The sequence below is a fragment of the Molossus molossus genome, unplaced genomic scaffold (genome assembly GCF_014108415.1).
Source record: "Molossus molossus isolate mMolMol1 unplaced genomic scaffold, mMolMol1.p scaffold_m16_p_11, whole genome shotgun sequence".
Taxonomy (NCBI): domain Eukaryota; kingdom Metazoa; phylum Chordata; class Mammalia; order Chiroptera; family Molossidae; genus Molossus; species Molossus molossus.
Genome location: NW_023425346.1, coordinates 31,268,124 through 31,289,416, shown reverse-complemented (window position 1 = coordinate 31,289,416; position 21,293 = coordinate 31,268,124). Strand labels below are relative to the sequence as shown.

The 21,293-nt window shown below is 37.3% G+C and overlaps 1 protein-coding gene across 2 annotated transcripts in view; it reads right to left on the bottom strand.

The window, feature by feature from the left end:
• ACVR2A (activin A receptor type 2A) overlaps window positions 1-20,705 on the bottom strand; it is an 89,359-nt gene extending 68,654 nt beyond the window's left edge. Inside the window, exon 1 of one of the 2 annotated variants that reach the window (XM_036254629.1) lies at window positions 20,294-20,705. In XM_036254629.1, the coding sequence (XP_036110522.1) occupies window positions 20,294-20,348 (55 nt within the window). In that variant the 5' untranslated portion in view covers window positions 20,349-20,705. The remainder of the gene's footprint in view (window positions 1-20,293) is intronic. The other variant, XM_036254628.1, reaches the window with a different exon arrangement.
• Window positions 20,706-21,293: the final 588 nt, after the last annotated feature.

Sequence of the window (21,293 nt, the reverse complement as noted above, 5' to 3'; positions counted from 1 at the left end):
CTACTGAAAGATGCACTACTCCATTCTATTTTACTGTTTTCTGAAAAAAGTCCCCCCAAAACCTCTATATAAAACAACACTACCAAATTACAGAACTGAAATGTTAGTATTCTTCCCTGAAAAACAAGTTATGTCCTAGAATTAAACCAGAGTCCAATAAATATGTAAACATAAACATAAATAAAACAAACACTATTATATCCTAAACAAAACAGCATAGCCATCTGCAAAAGTAGTATTTCACAATACAGGTTGGGGCAAGAGTAAATTTATGTGCTCATATGAAAAATAATACAATAATTAATAAATAATAATACAAAAATAAACTCTGTGTTTCATATACTCACAACTGTAAACCTACTTTTGCCCCACCATGTATACTTGCATGCTCTGGGTTGTTTTGTTTTTTTTCTTTCAATTTTATTTTGGATTGGTTTAAGGAATACAGCTTAGTGGTTAGACAATCATATACTTTACACAGTGTTCTCCTGGCACCATATATAATTATCACAATATTACTGACTATATTTCCTATGCTTTACTTACATTCCCGTGGCTATTTTGTAATTACCAATGTGTGCTTTTTAGTCCCTTCATCTCTTTCACCTAGCCCCCCAAGCTCCCTCCCCTCAGGCAACTACCAGCTCACTCTCTGTATTTATGAGTCTTTTTCAATTTTGTTTGTTCGTTTATTTTGTTCCTTAGATTCTACATATAAGTGAAATCATACGGTATTTGTCTTTCTCTGACTGGCTGATTTCACTGAACATAATACTCCCTAAGTCCATCCATGCTGTTGCAAATAGTAAGATTTCATTCTTTTTATGGCCAAGTAATATTCCATTGTATATCTGTACCACAGTTTTCTTACCCACTCGTCTATTGATGGGCACTTGAGTTGCTTCCATACCTTGCCTGTTGTAAATAATGCTGCAATGAACATACAGAAACACATATTCTTTCACATCAATGTTTTGAGTTTCTTCAAATAAATCCCCAGAAGTGGAACTGCTGTGTCAGAAGGCAGATCCATTTTTAATTTTTTGAGGCAATTTCATACCGTTTTCCACAGTGGCTGTACCAATCTACATTCCCACCACCAACACACAAGGGTTCCATTTTCTCCTGTCATTTGTGGACTGATTATAGCCATTCTGACAGGTGTGAGGTGATATCTCATTGTGGTTTTAATGTGCATTTCTCTGACAACTGGTGATATTGGGCATCTTTTCACATTGTCTTTTGGCCTTCTGTAAGTCCTCCTTGGAAAGGTGACTATTCAGATGTTCTGCCCATTTCGTAAATGGATTGTTTGTGGGGGTTTTTTGGTGTTGAGTAGTATGACTTCTTTATAAATTTTGGATAGTAACCCCTTATCAGATGTATCATTGGCAAATATGTTCTTCCATTTAGTAGAATGTCCCTTCATTGTGTTTTTGTTTTTGATGGTTTCCTTTGCTGTGCAAAAACTTTTCAGTTTGATATAATCCCATTTATTTATTTTGTTTGTTTGTTTTCCTTGCCCAAGGGGAAATATCAGAACAAAATACTAAGAGAAATGTCAGAGATTTTACTGCTGTTTTCTTCTAGGATTTTTATCGGAAAGAGAAACTAAGAAAACAATCCCATTTACAAATGCACAAAAAAAATAAAATATCTAGGCATAAATTTACCAAAGAGGTCAAAAACCTGTACTCAGAAAATTATAAGACACTGAAGAAAAAAATAGAAGATAAAAAGAAATGGAAACATATACTATGTTCATGGAAAGGAAGAATGAATATCATTAAAATTCTGTACTACCCAAAGCAATCTATATATTCAATTCAATTACTATCAAGATACCAATGATATATTTCAAAGAACTAGAACAAATATTCCAAAAATTTATATGGAATCACTAAACGAAAAACCAAATATCCTCAGTATTACTGAGAAAGAAGAAAAGTTGGGGGTATCACACTACCTAATATCAAACTATACTACAAGGCCATAGTAATCAAAACAGCATAGTACTGGCATAAAAAACAAACATATATCAATGAAATAGAATAGAGAGCCCAGAAATAAACCCACATCTATATGGTCAACTTAAGAGTTGACAAAGGAGGCAAGAACATACTATAGGATAAAGACATACTATTCAATAAATGTTGTTAGAAAAACTGGATACTTGCAAAAAAATAAAACTAAATCACCATCCTACACCATATATAAGAATAAACTCAAAATGGATTAAAGACTTAAATGAAATGCCCTCAGATTTAGAGTTTCATTATATCATACTCATTCCTATTCAATAAATAATTCAAAGCTAGACTCTGCTAGGCTAAAACAACAAGCAGCATCAGCAATTTAAAAAAAAAAAAAAAAAAAGAATCTCTTATTTTAGAGCAGTTTTAGGTTCACAATAAAACTGAGAGGAAGGTACAGAGATTTTCTATATACTCTCTGACAGCACACATGTATAGCCCCCCCCCCCCCATTATTAATATCACTCATTAAAGAGGATTTGCTAGCAGGAATAAACCTACACCACCGAACTGCCTCCCAATCATCCGAAATCCATAGTTTACCTTAGGGTTCACTCTTGTTGTTGCACAATCTATGGCGTTGGACAAACGTATAATGACATATATCCATTATTTTAATATCACAAAAAGTAGATTCATTACCTTAAAAATCCTCTATGCTCTATCTATTCACAACCCCCACCCCCGACTGCACTCCTGGTAACCACTGATTTTTTTTTTTTTTTTTTAACATTTTCCTTTATTGATTTTAAAGAGAGAGAGGAAGGGAGAGGGAGAGGGAGAGAGAGAACATCAATGAGAAAGAACATACATCAGCTGCCTCCTGCACACCCCACACTGGGGATCAGCCCACAACGTGGGCATGTGCCCTGACCAGGAATCAAACCAGCAACCACTTGATGCACAGGTTGATGCTCAATCACTACTGAGCCACACTGGCTGGGCACCACCAATCTGTCTATTACCACCATAATTTTGCCTTTTCCAGATGTCATATAGTTGGAATCATACCGGATACTGCCCTTTCAGATTGGCTTCTTTCACTTAGTAATATTCATTTAAGCTTCCTCTATATTTTTTTAATGACCTGATAGCTAATTTCTGTTTAGCACTGAATAATATTCCATTGTCTGGATTTATGAATAAAGCTGTTATAAACATCTGTGTAGAGGTTTTTGTGTGGATATAAGTTTTCATTCCTTTGGGTAAATACCAAGGAACATGATTGCTCCATCTTATGATAAGAGGATGTTTAGTTTTAGAAGAAACTACCAAACTGTCTCCCAAGGTAGTTATACCAGTCTCCATTCCCACCATCAATGAATGACAGTTCATGTTGTTCTACCTCATCAGCATTCAGTGTTCCAGATTTTGGCCACTGTAATAGGTTTGTAATGATATCTCATTGTTTTAATTTGCACCCCCCTGATGACATATGATATGAAGCATCTTTTCATATACTTATGTGCCATCTGTATATCTTCTTTGGTAAGGTGTCTGTTGAAGTCTGTGGCTTATCTTTCAACTAATATTTTTTACTGAGTTATTTAGAAGGCTTACCCCAAAAAAAGAAAAAATGCTTACTATATGTCAGACATCCATATATTAATCTACCTATACTTTATAACAACTGTATAGAGTAAGTACTACTATTATCTACTTTTTCCAGATGAGAAAACTGTGGCACAGAGAGGTTAAAGACTAACTTGCCCTAGGTCACAGAGGTAGAAAATCATGGTGCCAAGACACAAGACCAGACACACTGGCTCCAATGCTCTTAACCTACACTGCATACTAACTTAGCACTACACTGAATGAGTCTGAAAAGACCATAAGGTCAGCTGTTAGATGGACACATTAACAAGCAATTATAGTGCTGACTATGGTAAACAGTAGCATAGGGATAAGCGATATTAAAGTCCAAGTCTTCAGATACTACTAGTTGAAACTAATTCTATTTGAATTAGTAATTTCCACAGCAAAATAAAGAATCCCAACTCAGCCTGAGAAAAAAGAGCATGTTTTATAAGGGTCTGTCATTTTTCCATTCAATTAATCAGGTATCTGTCTGCTATGGTTTTGTTACTTTTCTAGTTAAGAACAATAACTATCAGCTCTGGCTGGTATGGCTCAGTAGAGAGAGTGTTTGCCTGCAACCAAAGGGTCATGGGTTCAATTCCCAGTCAAGGGCACGTACCTGGGTTGCAGGTTCAATCCCCAGCCTTGGTCGGGGCACATACAGGAGGTAACCAATCAATGTGTGTGTCTCTCTCTCTCACTCTGATGTTTCTCTCTCTCTCTCCCTCTTCCCCCCAACTCCTTTCACTCTCTCTAAAAATCAATAGAAAAAATATCCTCGGGTGAGGATTAACAACAAAAGAACAATAAACAACAACTTTCCTATCAATCTTTTACCTCCCAAGACAATTCCAGATCAAGTTAGAGATCAGAATCATCATAAATTAGTTTTCACCATAGTTGTTAACTCAATACATAAGAGAAACAGAGATATCTTAGACATGTATTATGATTTTTAAGTACTTAAAATAGGTAACTGAATCTGGACTAACCAAGTGTTGCTTAAGAGAGATGTTCCCTTATAACTAAAAAAAGAACTATTTTCAGTTAGTATATCAAAGCTACAAGTCTCTAAAATCAAGACTTCTGCTTATAACACAATTAATAGCAGCAGGCTGTTTTACCTATACCCACTGATAAACTGCCACCTGGGAACAGCCAACCCATCTGGGTGACCAGGTGGCCCGGCTACTTGAGTTTCCCTTCTCATTCTCCTTTCAGTTAAAGACAAGATTATATTACTCTTCCTTCCTCACTAAGCCTCATCCTCAAGCCCTTGCTCTTTCTAGTATGAGTTTAAGAGCCCACAGTGGTGGTAAGGTATGAATAAGCAGGGACAGCAGTGCAGAGAAAGAAGAAGAAAATATAAAAACAAAATGACAGTCGCTCCATTCTTACACACCATGTCATTCTCCACATGTAGTTCCTAACCATTTTCTTCCAGGCCCTGTCCTAATACTTAAGCCAATTGTCCTTGTCTCAAGAAATTTGGTAAACTGCTACCAATTTGGGGTTTTTTTTGGTTCTTTGAAACACAATGGAAGTCATACATGGCTTCTTTCCCTACAGGAAAAACATCATATAATGGAAGAAGCCCATATTTTAAAATAACATAAGCGTCTGTTCGAATCTCAGTTGTGAAGCTTATTGACTGTATGACCCTGTTTTCTCATCTGTAAAACTGGTAACTAAGGGTAGCTCAATACCAGAAACACACTGTAGCATAGCAAGCAGTCAACAGGCTTCCTTTATATTTTTCATTTGGCTCTGACAAAGGATCTCAGGATTAGTATCTCTCACGATCAGTATCTCAAATCCTTAGAAAACGGGCTTCCAAACTTGGACTACATACCAACGTAAAAAATGCATTTTTCACTGTGACTCAGCACATATATAGATATAGTCACACAGATAACTGATATTTCATTCTGATATTTTCTTCTTTCTTTCTTTCTTTCTTCCTTCCTTCCTTCCTTCCTTCCTTCCTTCCTTCCTTCCTTCCTTCCTTCCTTCCTTCCTTCCTTCCTTCCTTCCTTCCTTCCTTCCTTCCTTCCTTCCTTCCTTCTCTCTCCTACAACTCTTCTCCCATGCCCTCCTCCCTAACCACATACATGAATTTCTTTTTAGTCTGGTCACCATACCACCCTACTGGAGCTCCAGGGAGCAAGGTACTTCCAGGATGCAAATTGCAGCAGGTGAAACAGAGATCAGGGAATAAGGAAATTCTAGTAATTCTGGGGAGAAATCCATTTTCCCTCAGCCATAGTGTTATTCCTGAGGGTAAAGTTAGCTGTATTGCTGTAATACAGAACAACAGAGGTAAAACAGGCTTGTAGATTGGTCTGGGAACTTAACCAACACACATAACAACAATACTTGTAAGAAAATGCTTCCTAGGTTCCAAAGCTTTTGGAACATAATATGTTTGTAAGTAAGGGAAGGGGTGATACTTACACAGTGTATCAGGGGTTGGTAAACTATCTCCCACAGGTCAAATTCAGTCTGTAGCCTGTTTTTGTACAACCCCTGAACAATGGTTTTTACATGTTAATGGTTGGAAAAAAAAAAAATCAAAAGAATAGTATCTGTCACAAATAAAAATAAAACTCCAGTACCTATAAAGTTTTATTGGAAGACAGTCACACTGATTCATTTACATATTGTCCATGACGAATATTTGTTAAACACCTATTATGTGTCAGACACTGGGGAAACTACAGTAATAAGTCAGTTATGGTCCCCATCATAAGTATTAATGGAAGGCAAGTGAAAAAAAAAAAGCTCAGAGAAATAAAAAACACTTGGTTTGTTATATAAACCACCAGAGGGCCAATATGGCAAAAGATGAGGTCAGAAAGGGGCCTTATCAAGCAGTGCTTTAAGGTGACTGTAAAGCAGGGGTGGGAAATGTCCAGCCCGCGGAGTGCATAAGGCTCACAATTAATACCAGCTAACATCATATGCCTCACCAAATTAGCCTGACCAGATAGAGCAGGCTAATTTTTAAGTTGATAGTTTTGTATGGAGAGAGAATGATGTTATAAATATCGGCCCTTGGCAGAAAAAAGGTTCCCCGGGACATTCTCTAGTATTTTATATTCAGTTGTTTGCTCTCTACTCCTTTAATAAATCATTGCATTATTACAAATATTTGAAATACTATTTTGAAGTTTCATGTATATATGTATATGCAAGTATTATTGCATTTGTGTACATAGCCTTTGACCTTCACTGTAATCTTGTAAGGTAGGTATTAGTATTACAAACGCTCTATTTCACAGTTGAAGAAACTGAAGTTATGGAATTATCCGAAGTTCACATGGTATATCATCATACCATAGTAAAGAAATGCCCAACACCAAAGTTTTCTCCCTAAAGAATGTTTGCTCTTTCTACTATACCAGCCCAAGACCTGCATAATTATTTTCACTGATTTTGAGATGAACAACATTCTTACTGCTGTTAGTTTATTTTTTAGAAAATCATTCTTTCTAACCAACAGCTACAATTGTACCAACAAGAATAGCTTTTATTTCTATTAACTAGCCTCTACTGGCCAACCACATGTCCCAATGGTAGAATATTCTATAATCTGTAACAGACTAGGCTCATCTACTCTTCTGCTGATTTATTTTCTGTATCATAGAAATAAGACTAGTTATTAATGATAAAAATGTTGCTTAACTGGGGTTGCTAAATATATATTTTTAGACTAAAAGGAACTACAATTTTTTTTTTAATCCTCACCCAAGAACATTTTTCCATTTTTTGTTCAGGTAGAGTGGGAAGGGGAGAGAGAGAGAGAGAGAAACATCGACGTGAAGGGACACATGGAGTGGGTGCCACCCGCACGACCAACCAGGGCCGGGGACAAACTCCAACCGAGTTACGCGCCCTTAGTGGGAAAGGAACCTGGGTCTCTCTGGACCACAGGCCAATGCTCTAACCACTGAGCCAAACCGGCCAGGGTAGGAATTCAATTCTTAGTAGGGGCTATTCTCAGGCTCCTGTAGTGAAAGAGAGATCAAAACTACCCTTCACTAACTAATTCAAAAGGAAAAAGCACACTTCTTCTCTGACCCTAGTCTTTTGACTTGACTCTATCCTTCAGAAGTAAGGATCAACTTCAGTTTATTTTTCATAAGTCATTCTGATAGAGGTAGTAATAACAGAAAATAGTACCTCACAGTTTGTTAGGCCCTCTCACTAGTTAAAGCCTCCTAATTTAATTGCTTCCATTATTTCTAGCCCTCTCGGTTAACAGGCAATCTCTATTTACATTTTAACAAACAATATAATTAGCAATTATTTCTTAATTCAATACCAATACCCAGGTTTATATATCTTTAAAGAACTAAGGAAGAGAATATAAAAGGTTACCAGGTAAGGTTTGTTATAAAGATGCTCGGCAGCTAGTCAACCATTTTTCCTGGTCATTTAAAAGGTGGTTTATTCTACTTCTGATTGCCTACTAATCAAATTGTTTTACTATTACCTTGCCCATCTTGCATAAGTCAATATCTCACAATTATATCTTACTCAAAATTTATCTTCTAACTTTGTCTTTTCATTTCTGCCCATAACATTTTAAAATATACTTTTATACAAGTAATTTCAAGTCTTGGCTTAAATAAAAACAATCAGCTAATTCTATTCACTAATTCTGCAAGCATAAAATTTCACAACCAGGTAACACAAAGCCTAGCAACCAGTTCTCTTTCTAGAACTACTTTATCTAAGGTAATAAATAAAATGACTTACAATATTTACAGGGTGAAACTACACTTCTTTATAAAAGGTAGCTTACCAAGGATAGTTAGCTTTACTTGCTTCCAAAATTAAAGAAACCAAATGAAAAGAGGTAGCCATCATTATATTTTTTAATTCAGTAAAGTTTAATATTTCTTCTGGTTTAATCTCTGTGTAATCACGTAGTTTTTCCTAGTCAAAGATGATGCTACTGAGCTTCTGCCAATATAAAGCTGATTTCCCTGTGCCAAGCACCAACTCTCCCCTCCCACCAATAGCAGAGGCTTGGAATCCTTCACAGACAAAAAAATATTCAAGCTGACAACTTAGAGAGGTGGAGGCCATAGCCCTGAGTAAAAATAATAGCCCATAGTATTAACTATATACCCTTTCAGCCTTTATTGTGAGACTTTAATAACCTATAAAGATATCAAATTCCTAACAATTAAGATACAAAATACGTTGAGTTTCTATTTCTCAATCTTTAACCATACCAACAATACAGTATCGAACATGTTTAAAACAATAAGAGGTGTGATCTCATGAAAAAACAGCTACTTGAAAATAAGTAAAGCCAAAGTTCCAGATAGAAATAGGAATGCTTAGTAAATAAGAATATAAATTAGCAGATGCTCAAAATCTGAGGTAGAAATTTGCCACAAAAATTCAATGTCTGTTTTAGTATCTCCTTTTTGAGGTTTTTTTTTTTTTTTTTTTTTTTTTTTTTTTTTAAGACACTGTATTCAGAGTTCTCATGTGCACAATAAACCCATCCATTTCTTTTTAAGTAATAGTAAGTAGAAGAAAATGGAATGACTAAACAGACGACTGGTAAGTGTAGGCAAGTTTTAAAACACAGAGAATGTTCAAAGCTAGAAGGGATCTTGGAGAGTCTCTCTAGCTTAGGTTGATGTAACAGTCTCCTAACTGGTCTCACCTCTTCACTACTACATTCTTTCACTATATTTCCAAATAGCTGCCAAAGTGTTCTTAACACATAACCCAGATCTAGCTTCTCAAAACTCTTTGCTTCCCACTGCCCTTTGGATTTCATTCCAATTCCTTCTCACATCAGATCAAAACCCCTGCATGATCTTGTCCCTGACTATTTCTCCAATCCCATCATTGCATCCATTTCTTCAGGCAGCCAGTCAAATATTTACTGAGCTTCTACTCTGCCAGAAACTGTGCTATCCCTTGGGGGAATTTCAATGAAGGTGAGAGGTGGTTCACCCTCTCTCACAGCCTACATACACTCCAGTAGTGGAAAGGGCAGATAAATAGGTAGATAAATAAACTAAGTAATTAGAGATTGTGACATGTGACAGGAGACAGTCACCCTCTTGGGACCCTGTCTGTTTCTGTCATTGCGCATATGACAATTTGTAAGTATTTTATTCATTTGATTACTTACTTTATGACTGTAAGCTCCATAAGGACATAATCATGTCTGTGTTGTTCACTGTTGCATCCCAAGCACCTAGTACAGTGTCTGGCATATAGTTCAATATTTACTAATTAAATTACTTCATCCTCTTTAATTTAGAAATAAGTGGGTTCTCAGTGGTTGCCAAGGTCAAAGAAGAGTTAAGTAGGAAAGAAGGGATTTGAATAGAGATTCTAAAATTTGAGTCCAAAATATTACACCACATTCAAAATATTGATCTCAAAACTGAAGGATGTTTTTGAAGCTTGTAGCTGTTACCCCAAAACAGTCTTTAGAATCTTTCAAGACTTTACTTTTACATGAAAAATTTTAAAACACTGAAGGCTTAAGTAAAACTGTCTAAGAAAAATATTTCAAATTCCAACAAATAAATAGAGATGAAGTTTTACTTCAGTGTTTCCTTTTTAATGCATGCTAAAACAACAAGACTTTAAAAAACTTTTAAAAGAACCATGATATCTGAATGTCTAGATATTTCCTGGCACCTATTTGTTACTCTTCATCGGTATTTTCTTTGGCTGAATCACTTAATCAGAATATTATCTCACATTAACTGATAATTAATTTACCAACATTTAAAAATATCCCCCAAGAAGTAAGTCTATATTTTTAAATGGTTTACACTCTACACACTACATTTTAAAAAAATAAAACTTAAAGATAGGTTAAAAACTAACATTTACAGGGGTGGGCAAAAGTAGGTTTACAGTGAAATGTTTTACACACAACATTTTTTTAAAAATAAGATTTAAAGATAGGTTTAAAACTAATATTACAGGGGTGGGGAAAAGTAGGCTTATAGTTGGAATACAAATAATAAAATAATAATACAAGAATAAACTTTCGTATACTTATAACTGTAGACCTACTTTTGCCCACCCCATATATGTAAGATCTATGAACCACATATTATTAAATGGCACATTATTTCACTTAATACATAGTGGTTTACAAATATTTTCAATTCTCTGAGTTTTAGAAACTTGCCAAGATCTCATAACATGCCCCTTCCTTTCCTCTTGAAATAATGCCTTGAAACAAGCTTGATGTATCATGTAAATCATAAAGATGTGAAGACCAACAGATCTTCCCTAATAATTAAGGTCTCATTTCTATAAAGTATAAATTGTAAAGTTAGTAATCATAACCAGAAAAAATAAACATTACATACTGATGAGCTTATTTTTATTATATTACAAAAGATAATTCATTTTTTTAAAAGGCAACTGCTCCCTACATGGGTCCTTCTAATAATTATCTTATTGCTTTACATTTATTTTCTTCAGCAACATTAGACAATAAAATGATTCCCAATGTGACTAAAGCTAAGAAAAGAGTCACCAAAGAAAGAAGAGCTTTTATCTAGTCCAAAAGAATGGTATTGAAAAGGTTTAAGATTCAGGCATGAATAGCATACATCACATCAGGAAACTTTCTAAATCTACTTCTATAGAACAGTATAATTTACTGTGAGAATGTCTCATGTAGATTTCAAAGAATATTCAAATACAAAACAACATATTGAGCCACTAGTGCTTATAAATCTTTAAATCGACAGCACAATGGCTACATATCCATCATACAGTGTCTCTGTCCTATAAAAGAGTATTAGCCCTGGCAGGTTTGGCTCAGCGGTAGAGTGACAGCCCGCGGACCAATGAGTTGCGGGTTCGATTACAGCCAAGGGCCGGTTGCAGTTTGTCCCGGCCCTGTCTGGGGTCATGAGGGAGGCAAGGAGTCGATGTGTCCCTCTCACGTTGATGTTTCTCTCTCTCCCTTTCTCTCCCTATCTCTCCCTCCTACTATGTCTGAAGATAAATAGAAAAATATCCTCAGGTGAGGATTTACAAAAAAAATAATAATAATAATAAAGTATTACATGCTACCAAGTGTTTTATGTGCTTCTATATTTCCAAATCTATGTCTATATTTTCATTCACGCTTATAATCTAAACCCATATCTGTGTGTAGAATTTCTTTTGTTATGAAAGTGACTCCTCTTTTCTTTTGGCTTGTTATTTCTTTACTAATTTTATTTAGTAGTGCTACCATACTACTTCAATCTTCAGGCTGCTTTTCTGTCCTATATTCCACATATATGCAGTTGGGACATCAATCACGATCATATCATCCACTCCTAATTCCTCCAGGTTTCAATTACTTTTCATTTGGACTTAACACCCTCAACTGAGATTGTTCTGCTTCTTCAAGCAATTCTAAACACCTTCTCATCAATCTCTTCTTCATATTTAGTCAAAACTCCTTCATTCAAACTGCCTTTCATCCATGATCAAGTTTACTCTCAAATGCTCTCTGTGTTCCTGATCCTGTTTTGTATCTTTTCCTTCATAGTAAGATGAATAAACTTCTCAACCTCCTGCCAAGACATTTTTTCCTACTATTAGGATCTATATTTTCCAGCAAGACTTTCCTAAATGGAAAAATCTGAACTCTTCAAAATTACAACTAATTTTGTTTTAGTACCTTTGTGTGTGCTTAATTCATCCAGCTAGTCCAGAAGAGAGAACTAACTCAGCCAGGGCAGGTCCATGTTCTGCGTTGGAACCAGTTTTCCCTCCATTCTGCACCTAATTACATGTTCTCTATTGTAGATTAAATAATGAGCATATTTTTCAGTGCACATTATTTTTCATTGCAAATATTTACTTATTTAGATTCCTTCTCTCCTCAGGAGTACCAGGTAAAGAGAGTAAGAAATTGTTGAACTAGTGAGAGTTTTGCAGGAGTTTAGTACCCACTGATCATGGAATCAATTGATGGGTCATAAGTGAAATTTTAAAATAAAACAGAATATAAAAATAAATAAAAGTATCCTGCACACAGTTAAGAGTTAAAGAAACTTCTATTTTTGATACATATACATACATATTTATGTATATGGTACTTAAGTCATGATGCAATGTGTATTTTTTATTATGGGTTATAATAAAAAAGTTGAAATCATCACTGAACTTGAAGATCTCTAAGATGACTTCTAAATCTGCATGATTCAAATTATATTAAAAGATTTAGTCTAAGGATCAGAGACAGTATTTTTTAAAAATGAACAGAACTTAATGATATATATATATAAAAAAAAGCCGAGCCAAAATAATTTTTTCTTAATAAAATGTCACTATTAAACTCTAACCTTAAAATTAAAGAATCAGAAAGCTTTTAGAGTAGAGAAAAGTTCAGAGATCATTTAATCCAAGTTTACCACTTTAACACATAAAAAACTCAGACTCAGGAATGATCAAATTTCACTTCATTCATTCAATAAACATTTGCTGAGCACCTATTAAGTGCCAGGTTCTAGGATTGGGTCTGTGAAAAAAGAGATGTTTTCAAAAACTCATATTCTAAAGTGTATACAGGAAGGTAAACATTTGCAATAATTACTGGAATCAAGGTAATTTACAACATGTAAGAAAACAGAAAGCAACTAACTCAGTCTGGGTTGAGTGGCAGAGAAAATGTTTCTGAAGAGGGGAGGAGGGTGTCAATGGGGGAAAAATGAGAAACATCTGCAACAAAAACAAATTAATAAATAAAAATTAAAAACAAAACAAAACAATGTTTCTGAAGAGGTGATACTTCTCAGTCTTAAAAACAAGGAGCTAGCCCTGGTCAGTTTGGCTCAGCGGTTAGAGCATCGGCCTGTGGTTCAGAGAGACCTGGGTTTGGTTACCGCTAAGGGTGCATACCTCAGTTGCAGTTTGTCCCCAGCCCTGGTTGGTTGTGCGGGTGGCAGCCACTCGATGTGTCCCTTTCACTTCAATGTTTCTCTCTCTCTCTCTCTCTCTCTCTCTCTCTCTCTCTCTCTCTCCCTCTCTCCCTTCCTCCCACTCTATCTGAACAAAAAATGGAAAAATGTCCGCTAGCCAAGTAAGACTTCGAGGAAGAAATAACGTGCACAAAAAGGTAGCCGAGTACCAGACTGATGTACAATAAAGGATGACACATTCAGGAAACAGCAAGTCAAGTTTGTGAAGCTGGAGTATAGGACTCATGCTGAGGAGGAGCCAGAGCAGACTACCTAGCACTTGTATGACATTTAATCTTCAAACCACTCTCTGAGGTAGGCACTATTAATATCCCCATTTTGTAGATGACAAAACAAGCACAAAAGGTGAAGTGATTTGTCCATGGTTAAGTTGAGAAGCCAGGATGTAAAAGAAGTAAACTGAGAAAAATCTAACCCAGAGTCTTACTCTTGGCTACTATCCCAAGAGGTTAGAGAAAACAGGCAGGGACCAAATAATAAAGGACTTTGTATGCCATTCTAAGACTTTAGTGCTTTGTTTTGTTTTTTAATTGTAAGTGTATCATTTTTTTAATTAATTTATTTTTGTTACAGATGTTTCTCTTTATCCCCCACTGATTTGCCCCTCTCCCTCTCTCCCCACCCTGTCCCCAGCTTTGTTGTCCATGTCCATTGTTCATGCACACATGCATATAAATTCTGTGGTTTATCTCTCCCCCACCACCCCCTCTTCTGGGGATTGTCAGTCTGTACCCCACTTCCACATCTCTGGGACTACCCCATTCCTCAGACTGTTATGTTCATTATATTCCACAAATAAGTGAAATCATATGATACTTGTCTTTCTCTGTTTGGCTTGTTTAGTTTTTATGCTAAAGGTGACTCAGTCAGTGAAAGGTTTTAAGCAGGAGTGACATATTCAAATTTATTTTTTAATGAGGTCAATGTAGCAGCTAGGATGGACTAGAAGAGGAAGTAGTAACAAGGAACTAGCTAAATCTTAGCTAGAAAGCTACTACAATAATTCAGGTAAGAAAAATGATGATGAGATAGACATTGGCAATGCTGGCACCAGAACCCAAATCTAATGACCACCAACAACCACATTCCTGTTTAGTATCCATAGAACCTCTCAATTTTTTCCACTTGAGCCCACCATTATAACAGTATAAGAAATCCAGCCTTGCCCTGGCTGGGTGGCTCAGATGGTTGGAATGTTATCCCGTACATCAAAGGTTATGGATTCGATTCTCAGTCAGGGCACATACCTAGGTTGCAAGTTCTATCCCTGGTCAGGCGTGTACAGGGGGCAACTGATTGATGTTTCTCTCTCACACTGACCTCTCTCTCTCTCAAATCAATAAACATATCCTCGAAAGAGGATTGAAAAAAAAAAGAACTCGAACATCAAAGACAACAACACATTCCCCTTAGGTCCCTTTATTAAACAAAACCTGACCACTAGATGCATTAAGTATATGCAAGTGACTAATAGAAATCTAGTTAGAGAATGAAGGGAAGTCAGTTGCTCTCTTACAATAGTTTTCTTACCTTCTTGACTTCTCTTTCTTCTTCCTCTATACACTATTCCTGGAACTTCCATGTTCAATAGTCAATTTAAAATCAATGTTCTGTCTAGACATGACTATTATAACCAAATAAAATTAAATTTACCACAGAGGTACTCTAACGTGGTCCCAGCTGTGGCAATGAATATACTCTCTGGTCTGGTCAAATTTTGGTTTAAACAGAGATCATGAATGAATATTAACAGGAGGTAGATTTTTTTTTTTTGAAACCAGCAAAGAGTTAAAGAAAAACAGAATATTAAAAAAGGAATAAGAGCAATCTAAAGTTTGATAAAGCCATTTGATTCCTACAGTAACACTACCCCCAAGTGTGTGTGTGTGGTATTCCAGAAACCAACAAATGAAAGAACAGTGGAAAAGATTATCTGGTCAATTCTCAAGCATTCGAAATTCAATCTATTTTCATTTAAACTATGGGTGAGAGCCCTCTTGAGCCACCCTTGATGCTAAGTAATGAGTGGGTTCCATAAGCAAGCAGCCTACAGTACAGAAAAGCACAGAAGGAATGGAGGTAGAAGAGAGTAAACAAAGAAGAAAAGTGGAAAGGGAACTATAATGAAAGAGAAGGGAAGAAATGATAAGTTATAGAATATGAACAAAAATTGAAGGAAAATTAGTAATCCCAATATCAAGCACTGCCATCCTTACCTAACTTACTATCTGAGGGGCACCATAACAAATGGCAATGTAAGAGAGCATAAAAAGAAAAATTTAAATCACAGATTTATAAGACACAAAAGATGAGAAATAAGAGTGTTCACAAAAGTAAAAAAGCAACAAAACAGTTTTAGAATCTAAAGGGATAGTTTAGAGATTATTAAAATTTCATTTGGCTTAATTATGCTTTACTTGTCATTAAACAGTGATTCTGACAGACCCAAAAGGTAAAATGTCAGTAGTAACAGGGATATATATGGGAGGTGTTTTACAAAGACAATATGAGGCATACTGGCATACTTTTTGTGGGAGTGACTTCAGAATTTTTCCTCTCACCGGTGTAATACCATTTATTTTAAGAGTGTCACTGTAATTTTTATCCTGGCTGGCTGAGTTAACTTCCTTAAAACCAGACTTAAAAATGTAGTAAGCACTTATTAATTATGGTCAAATTTTAACCTTAAAAAGGACAAGGGCCTACAATAGATCACAGAATATTACTTAGTATAGTCTAAATGAGCCTAATGGAAACCAAAACCCTGCTAATGATTTTCAAGAAAACTAGGTAATTAAGAAATCACTTTAAAAGTTTCTTGAAATTAAAGTTAGCTAGACAAAAAAATATATAGCCTTAAAACAAACAAAAAACAGAATTTGCCCCTGAATCATTCAGGAATCATGTAATAATGGACATATTTCTTCTATACAAAATTTACAAAACTTTCAGGCTACATGTTAAACTCTCTCTCTCTCTCTCTCTCTCTCTCTCTCTCTCATGCCACCCTACAGCCAGGCAGTAATTTCAGTAAGGATAAAAGGAAATACCCTTAAAGATTATTATTATGGCAAATAAACTACTGAATCAAAAGCAAATATAATTAAACTTGATACCTTGACCAATCATTCATCACCATCCATGAATATGCAATCTTCATAAGCACTCCATCATAACAAATGATGGGAGAGTTTATTCATAACAGTCAGCAAAGTATTTTTAGTAAAGTATAATAAGATGAAATAATGTATATACCTATAGTCTTTCTATAATTTAATCATTCTATTTTTAAAAGATAGTGAAAAGATGAAAACTCTTAATACAAGGTCACCTAGAGATCACCAATACCATGTACTTATAAAGTAAGGCTTCTCCTCCTCCTTCTCCATCTCCATCTCAACACTACTTACATTTTGAGACATAATTCTTTGTTGTGGAAGGCTGTTCAGTGCATTATAGGGTTATTAGCAGCATCCTTGCCCTCTACCCACTAGATGCCAGTAGCACACCCTCCCCTCTTCCCCTACAGTTGGGACAGCCAAAAATGTCTCCAACTGTCCCTTGGAGGAGAGGTGCGGGGGTAGGGAGCAAAAGTTACCCAATCTTAAAAACTACTGGCTTCTCAAAAAAAATAAAAATGAATGGTGGGGTGGATATTTTATTTCTCTTCTGCTCTTGATGTTCTAATATATTATATTTGAATTTGATCACAGCCTACATTAAGAGATTCTGCCTTTTAGAAAACAAAGCATTTAATAGCTATTGTTTGTTAGCCAAAGTTCAGAAGAGTCCCAGAAGATTCATTGCATGGCCAATTCCCCCTCTGACCACACATAACACTTACAGAAATATGCGCAGTATTGCCTAGCTGAACTGAAGAAAATACACATACTACTTTGTTTCCATTTCTTATTTCATCAAATATATGAAGCAGACTGTTCCAGCTCCCACAGAATCCAAAGGAATTCTCAACTTATTCAATGCAACTCAAATAGTACCACAAGAATTTCATCACTTTAGGTAAGATAAAACTAAGAACTCATCCTCACATTTTAACAAATTGTGGAGAAAGGTACAAAGTAACCACAATGCTTTAAAAACAAACAAACAAACAAAAACTAAGTAGGTTTCTGTTTAAACAAAATCTGAAGAAGACTAAGAGGGATAAAAAAATACCAAAATCAAAGGGACTCTGTAGACATTTCTGGATGAGGTAAAAACTCAAAAATGTTTCCCCTAGAAGGAAAGAAGGAAATTATACTCTTGGCCATACCCTACAGGAAATCAGTCTCCAGTGTGCATACCATGGAATGAAAATTGAAAAATAAAAATGCACAAAATACTAAAAAAAAAAGCAGTAAACATCCATCCTAAACACCTGAAATAAAATTGTTCTTCACTATTATTCTCAATTTGAGGTAAAATGTTCAAATATCCAGAAACAAAAAAACTGGAAACTTGAGAAAAAATTTTAATTCTCATAAAAATAGCCATCCTCATGCTAGATTACAAATTACATAGAAAAATCAATTAGGAAAAAAATAATCATCATCCTTTTTTTAGAGTGCATGTGATTCACAACAAAAGCTCTTTTAAAACACAGACATGTTAAATTCTAAAAATCTTCATGTATAAATATGGATTAAAGTCTTTAAGATTATGTCAATTATCTTCAATAGAATTATATTTTACCTCAACTATGAATGTTTATTTAAAAAACTATGCAACAATATTTAATATCAGTTTAATGTAAGTACAATATCTATATGCTCTATCACAAAAATTACTTTATTTCAAAATTTCAGCTGTTAACCTCCTGGCCCAATGAAAATAATCCTACAAGAAACTAATGCTCAATTATTTTTTCTCCCAAACCAAGCAGAGGAAGCTGTAAAATCCGTAGTGGCAGCCTGCTTTTCCAGAAGTAATACCTTGAGACTGCCCAAGAATAACCTCCTTCACCAATGAGTGTGACTCAGGTGAGCTTGGGAGGGAATAATGTCCACAATTCTTTGGTCAGTGGCCATGATGCCCCTCCTCCTAAAGGGCAGGGGATCGATTGGAAAGAGGGATTTGAACAAGAGGAGTTCACCAACCAGAACATATATGGGCAGAGGAGAAAGATACTACCGAAAAAATAAAAACCTCATGGTTAAGTCATGTCACAAAAACAAGGGGTTTAATGTTATCAAGGTATTCATTCATTTTAGAGACACCATTGTTTATCTTCCTCCCTAAACCCTGCACAAAAAGAACTGTCAGCCTGCCTTAAGCATGCACCTTCTTCCATTTAAACAGACATGATTCTTTTGGTTAATCTCTGGCAATGATCGCCATTTCACAACACATTCAGCCCACCCGGAACTGATCAATACCACTACAGACATAAGACTAGACTTTATCCATTTATTAACCACAAGGAAATGTACCATTCAGCAAAATTCTATACATTACAAAAGATTCTATTAAAAAGAGGGGTGGGGAGGATGGACGGACACGGGCGCACACACACACACACACACACACACACATCACGGAGGTACACAAAGAAAAGACTACCACCCTCTAATTTCCCTGTGGCAAATGAGATAAAGACATGGCCCTAAAACCTGTCAACTCCGCCCCCCCCCCCATTCTATCTCACAACCTAGTAATTGAATATTTAATTTTATGATAAATAGATCCATTGCGACTTTAAAATTGTTCATCTATGGAACTAACTCTGTTATGTACATTTGCACACCTTTGAGCTAGATGCTGTATTCATTCAGATTTTCAAATACAAAAGACTAGCTAGTTTTCCAACCACTGGTTGCAACCACAGGACGCTCTCACAAAATCAAAATTTCAAATACAAAAGGGCCAGATTATTCTTTCAACACTGAGCCAAAATGTATTTTATGTATATAATGTATTTGACAGTATGAACCATTTCAAATGGGCTATTCTAACGCGAAAACAATGCCTCAATACAACGCGTTTAAAATAACTATTCCGTAGGTAAGCAAAATCTATGCCAGAAAAGAGCACATAAATGGTGGTGGAAAGCCAGCACATTACCAACACACAGCGGCATACCTCTTCTGCACTGGGTTATAGTTAATACTCCAAGAACTACAACTATTTTTAACACTGCTGGACACTGAAGTTGAAGAAAACGTGAGGGGAGACCCAAATGAAATTGCTGATATGATCTATTGTTTCTCACGGTCAAAATTAAGTAGCAACTGACTTGATCTCTGCCGTGATAGTCACTGGTGAAGCACTAATTAAAAGACGATTAAAAAAAACACACCACCCTTATTTTGGAGGATGCCACACTAAATGACATGTTGGGATAGGCCTTTCAGGTCTCAAACCTTTGCATAAATTGTTACTTGTGGTATCTGCGGCTTAATTGCAAGCCACCCGGCGCTGTCATTCCAGTGTTATGGCCACAAAACCATGACTTTCTCACTTCCACAACAACAGAGCACTCGCTCTTATCAGTTACCAACCTAACTCAGAACGAGGAAAATTCATGGGGGTTTCCAGATCGCAATCAGACCTCGGGGGTGGCAGCCGAGGGGCTCGGGGTGGGGGGGAATGCTCCCCAGGCTCCACGGGAGCTGGCCGACCCAACAACAGCCGCGGCAGCCAGCAACGCCAGCAGCGGCAGCAGCGGCTGCAGCCCCGCCGCGCCGCGCTCCCTGCACCTACCTGAAGAACAAGAGATAAGAAAGACGGCAAACGCCAACTTTGCAGCAGCTCCCATTTTCCCGAGGCGCCGGGGAAGCCGTAGGAAGTTCTCGTTAGATATCCAGTTCCCAGGGTCTTCCTCGGAGACAAACCTCCTGGTGTAAAATCAACCGTCATAAAACATATTCGGAAGCCCCGACCAAAAAACGTTCACGGGGTTAAAAAAAAAAAAAAAAAGAAGGAAAAAAGAAAAAGGGAAAAAAAAAAAGAGCACAACAATAAAAAAAAAAAAAAAAATGCACCACGGGGGAAAAACTGCCACACACACCCACAACACAGTAAACCGAACAACGAAAAGCCAACAACAACAAAAGCAGGTTTAAATCACTGTCAAAATCACTGTCAGCTCCGCTCGCCTCTCGGGTCTCTCGGAACAAAACGCCAGGCTGAGGCGACGAGGAGGCGGCGGCGGCGGCGTTCGCTGCCGCCCGGACAGTCCGGGAACCGAGCTGGGTCCGACGTCCCGACCGACCTTCAACCCGGACACCCAAAGTCCGCGGACCACTGGTGGCCGAGCTCCAGGCAGTGGCGGCCGAGGCGGCAGCGGCGTGGGGAAGGAGCTGCGGGCGGCGACGGCGGCGGTTCAGGCGACGGCCAAGTTCTGGTCCAGGCTCTGGCTCCGGCTCCGGGCTCCAAGCTCGGCCGCGTTTTCGGTCCCCTGGCCTCCGCCGGCCCCGCCCCCTACACTTCCGGTTCCGGTCCGAAGCTGGAAGGCAGGCACCGCGAAGGAACGCTCCGCGGCGACGGTGGCAGCGGCGGTCGCTGCTGCGGGGCGCCGCGCGCGTGCAGGGCCGGGAGCGCGAGGAGATTGTCGAACTAGCGAGGCGGGAGCGGGGGAGAAGTAGAGAGCGAGGGCGGGGCCGGCGGGAGGACAAGGAGGCGGGGCAGACGGAGGCTTTATACCGCGAGGCCTCGGCGTCCGGCCTGCTTGGCCTGCTGGGCTGCGGGGCTCCAGGGGGCG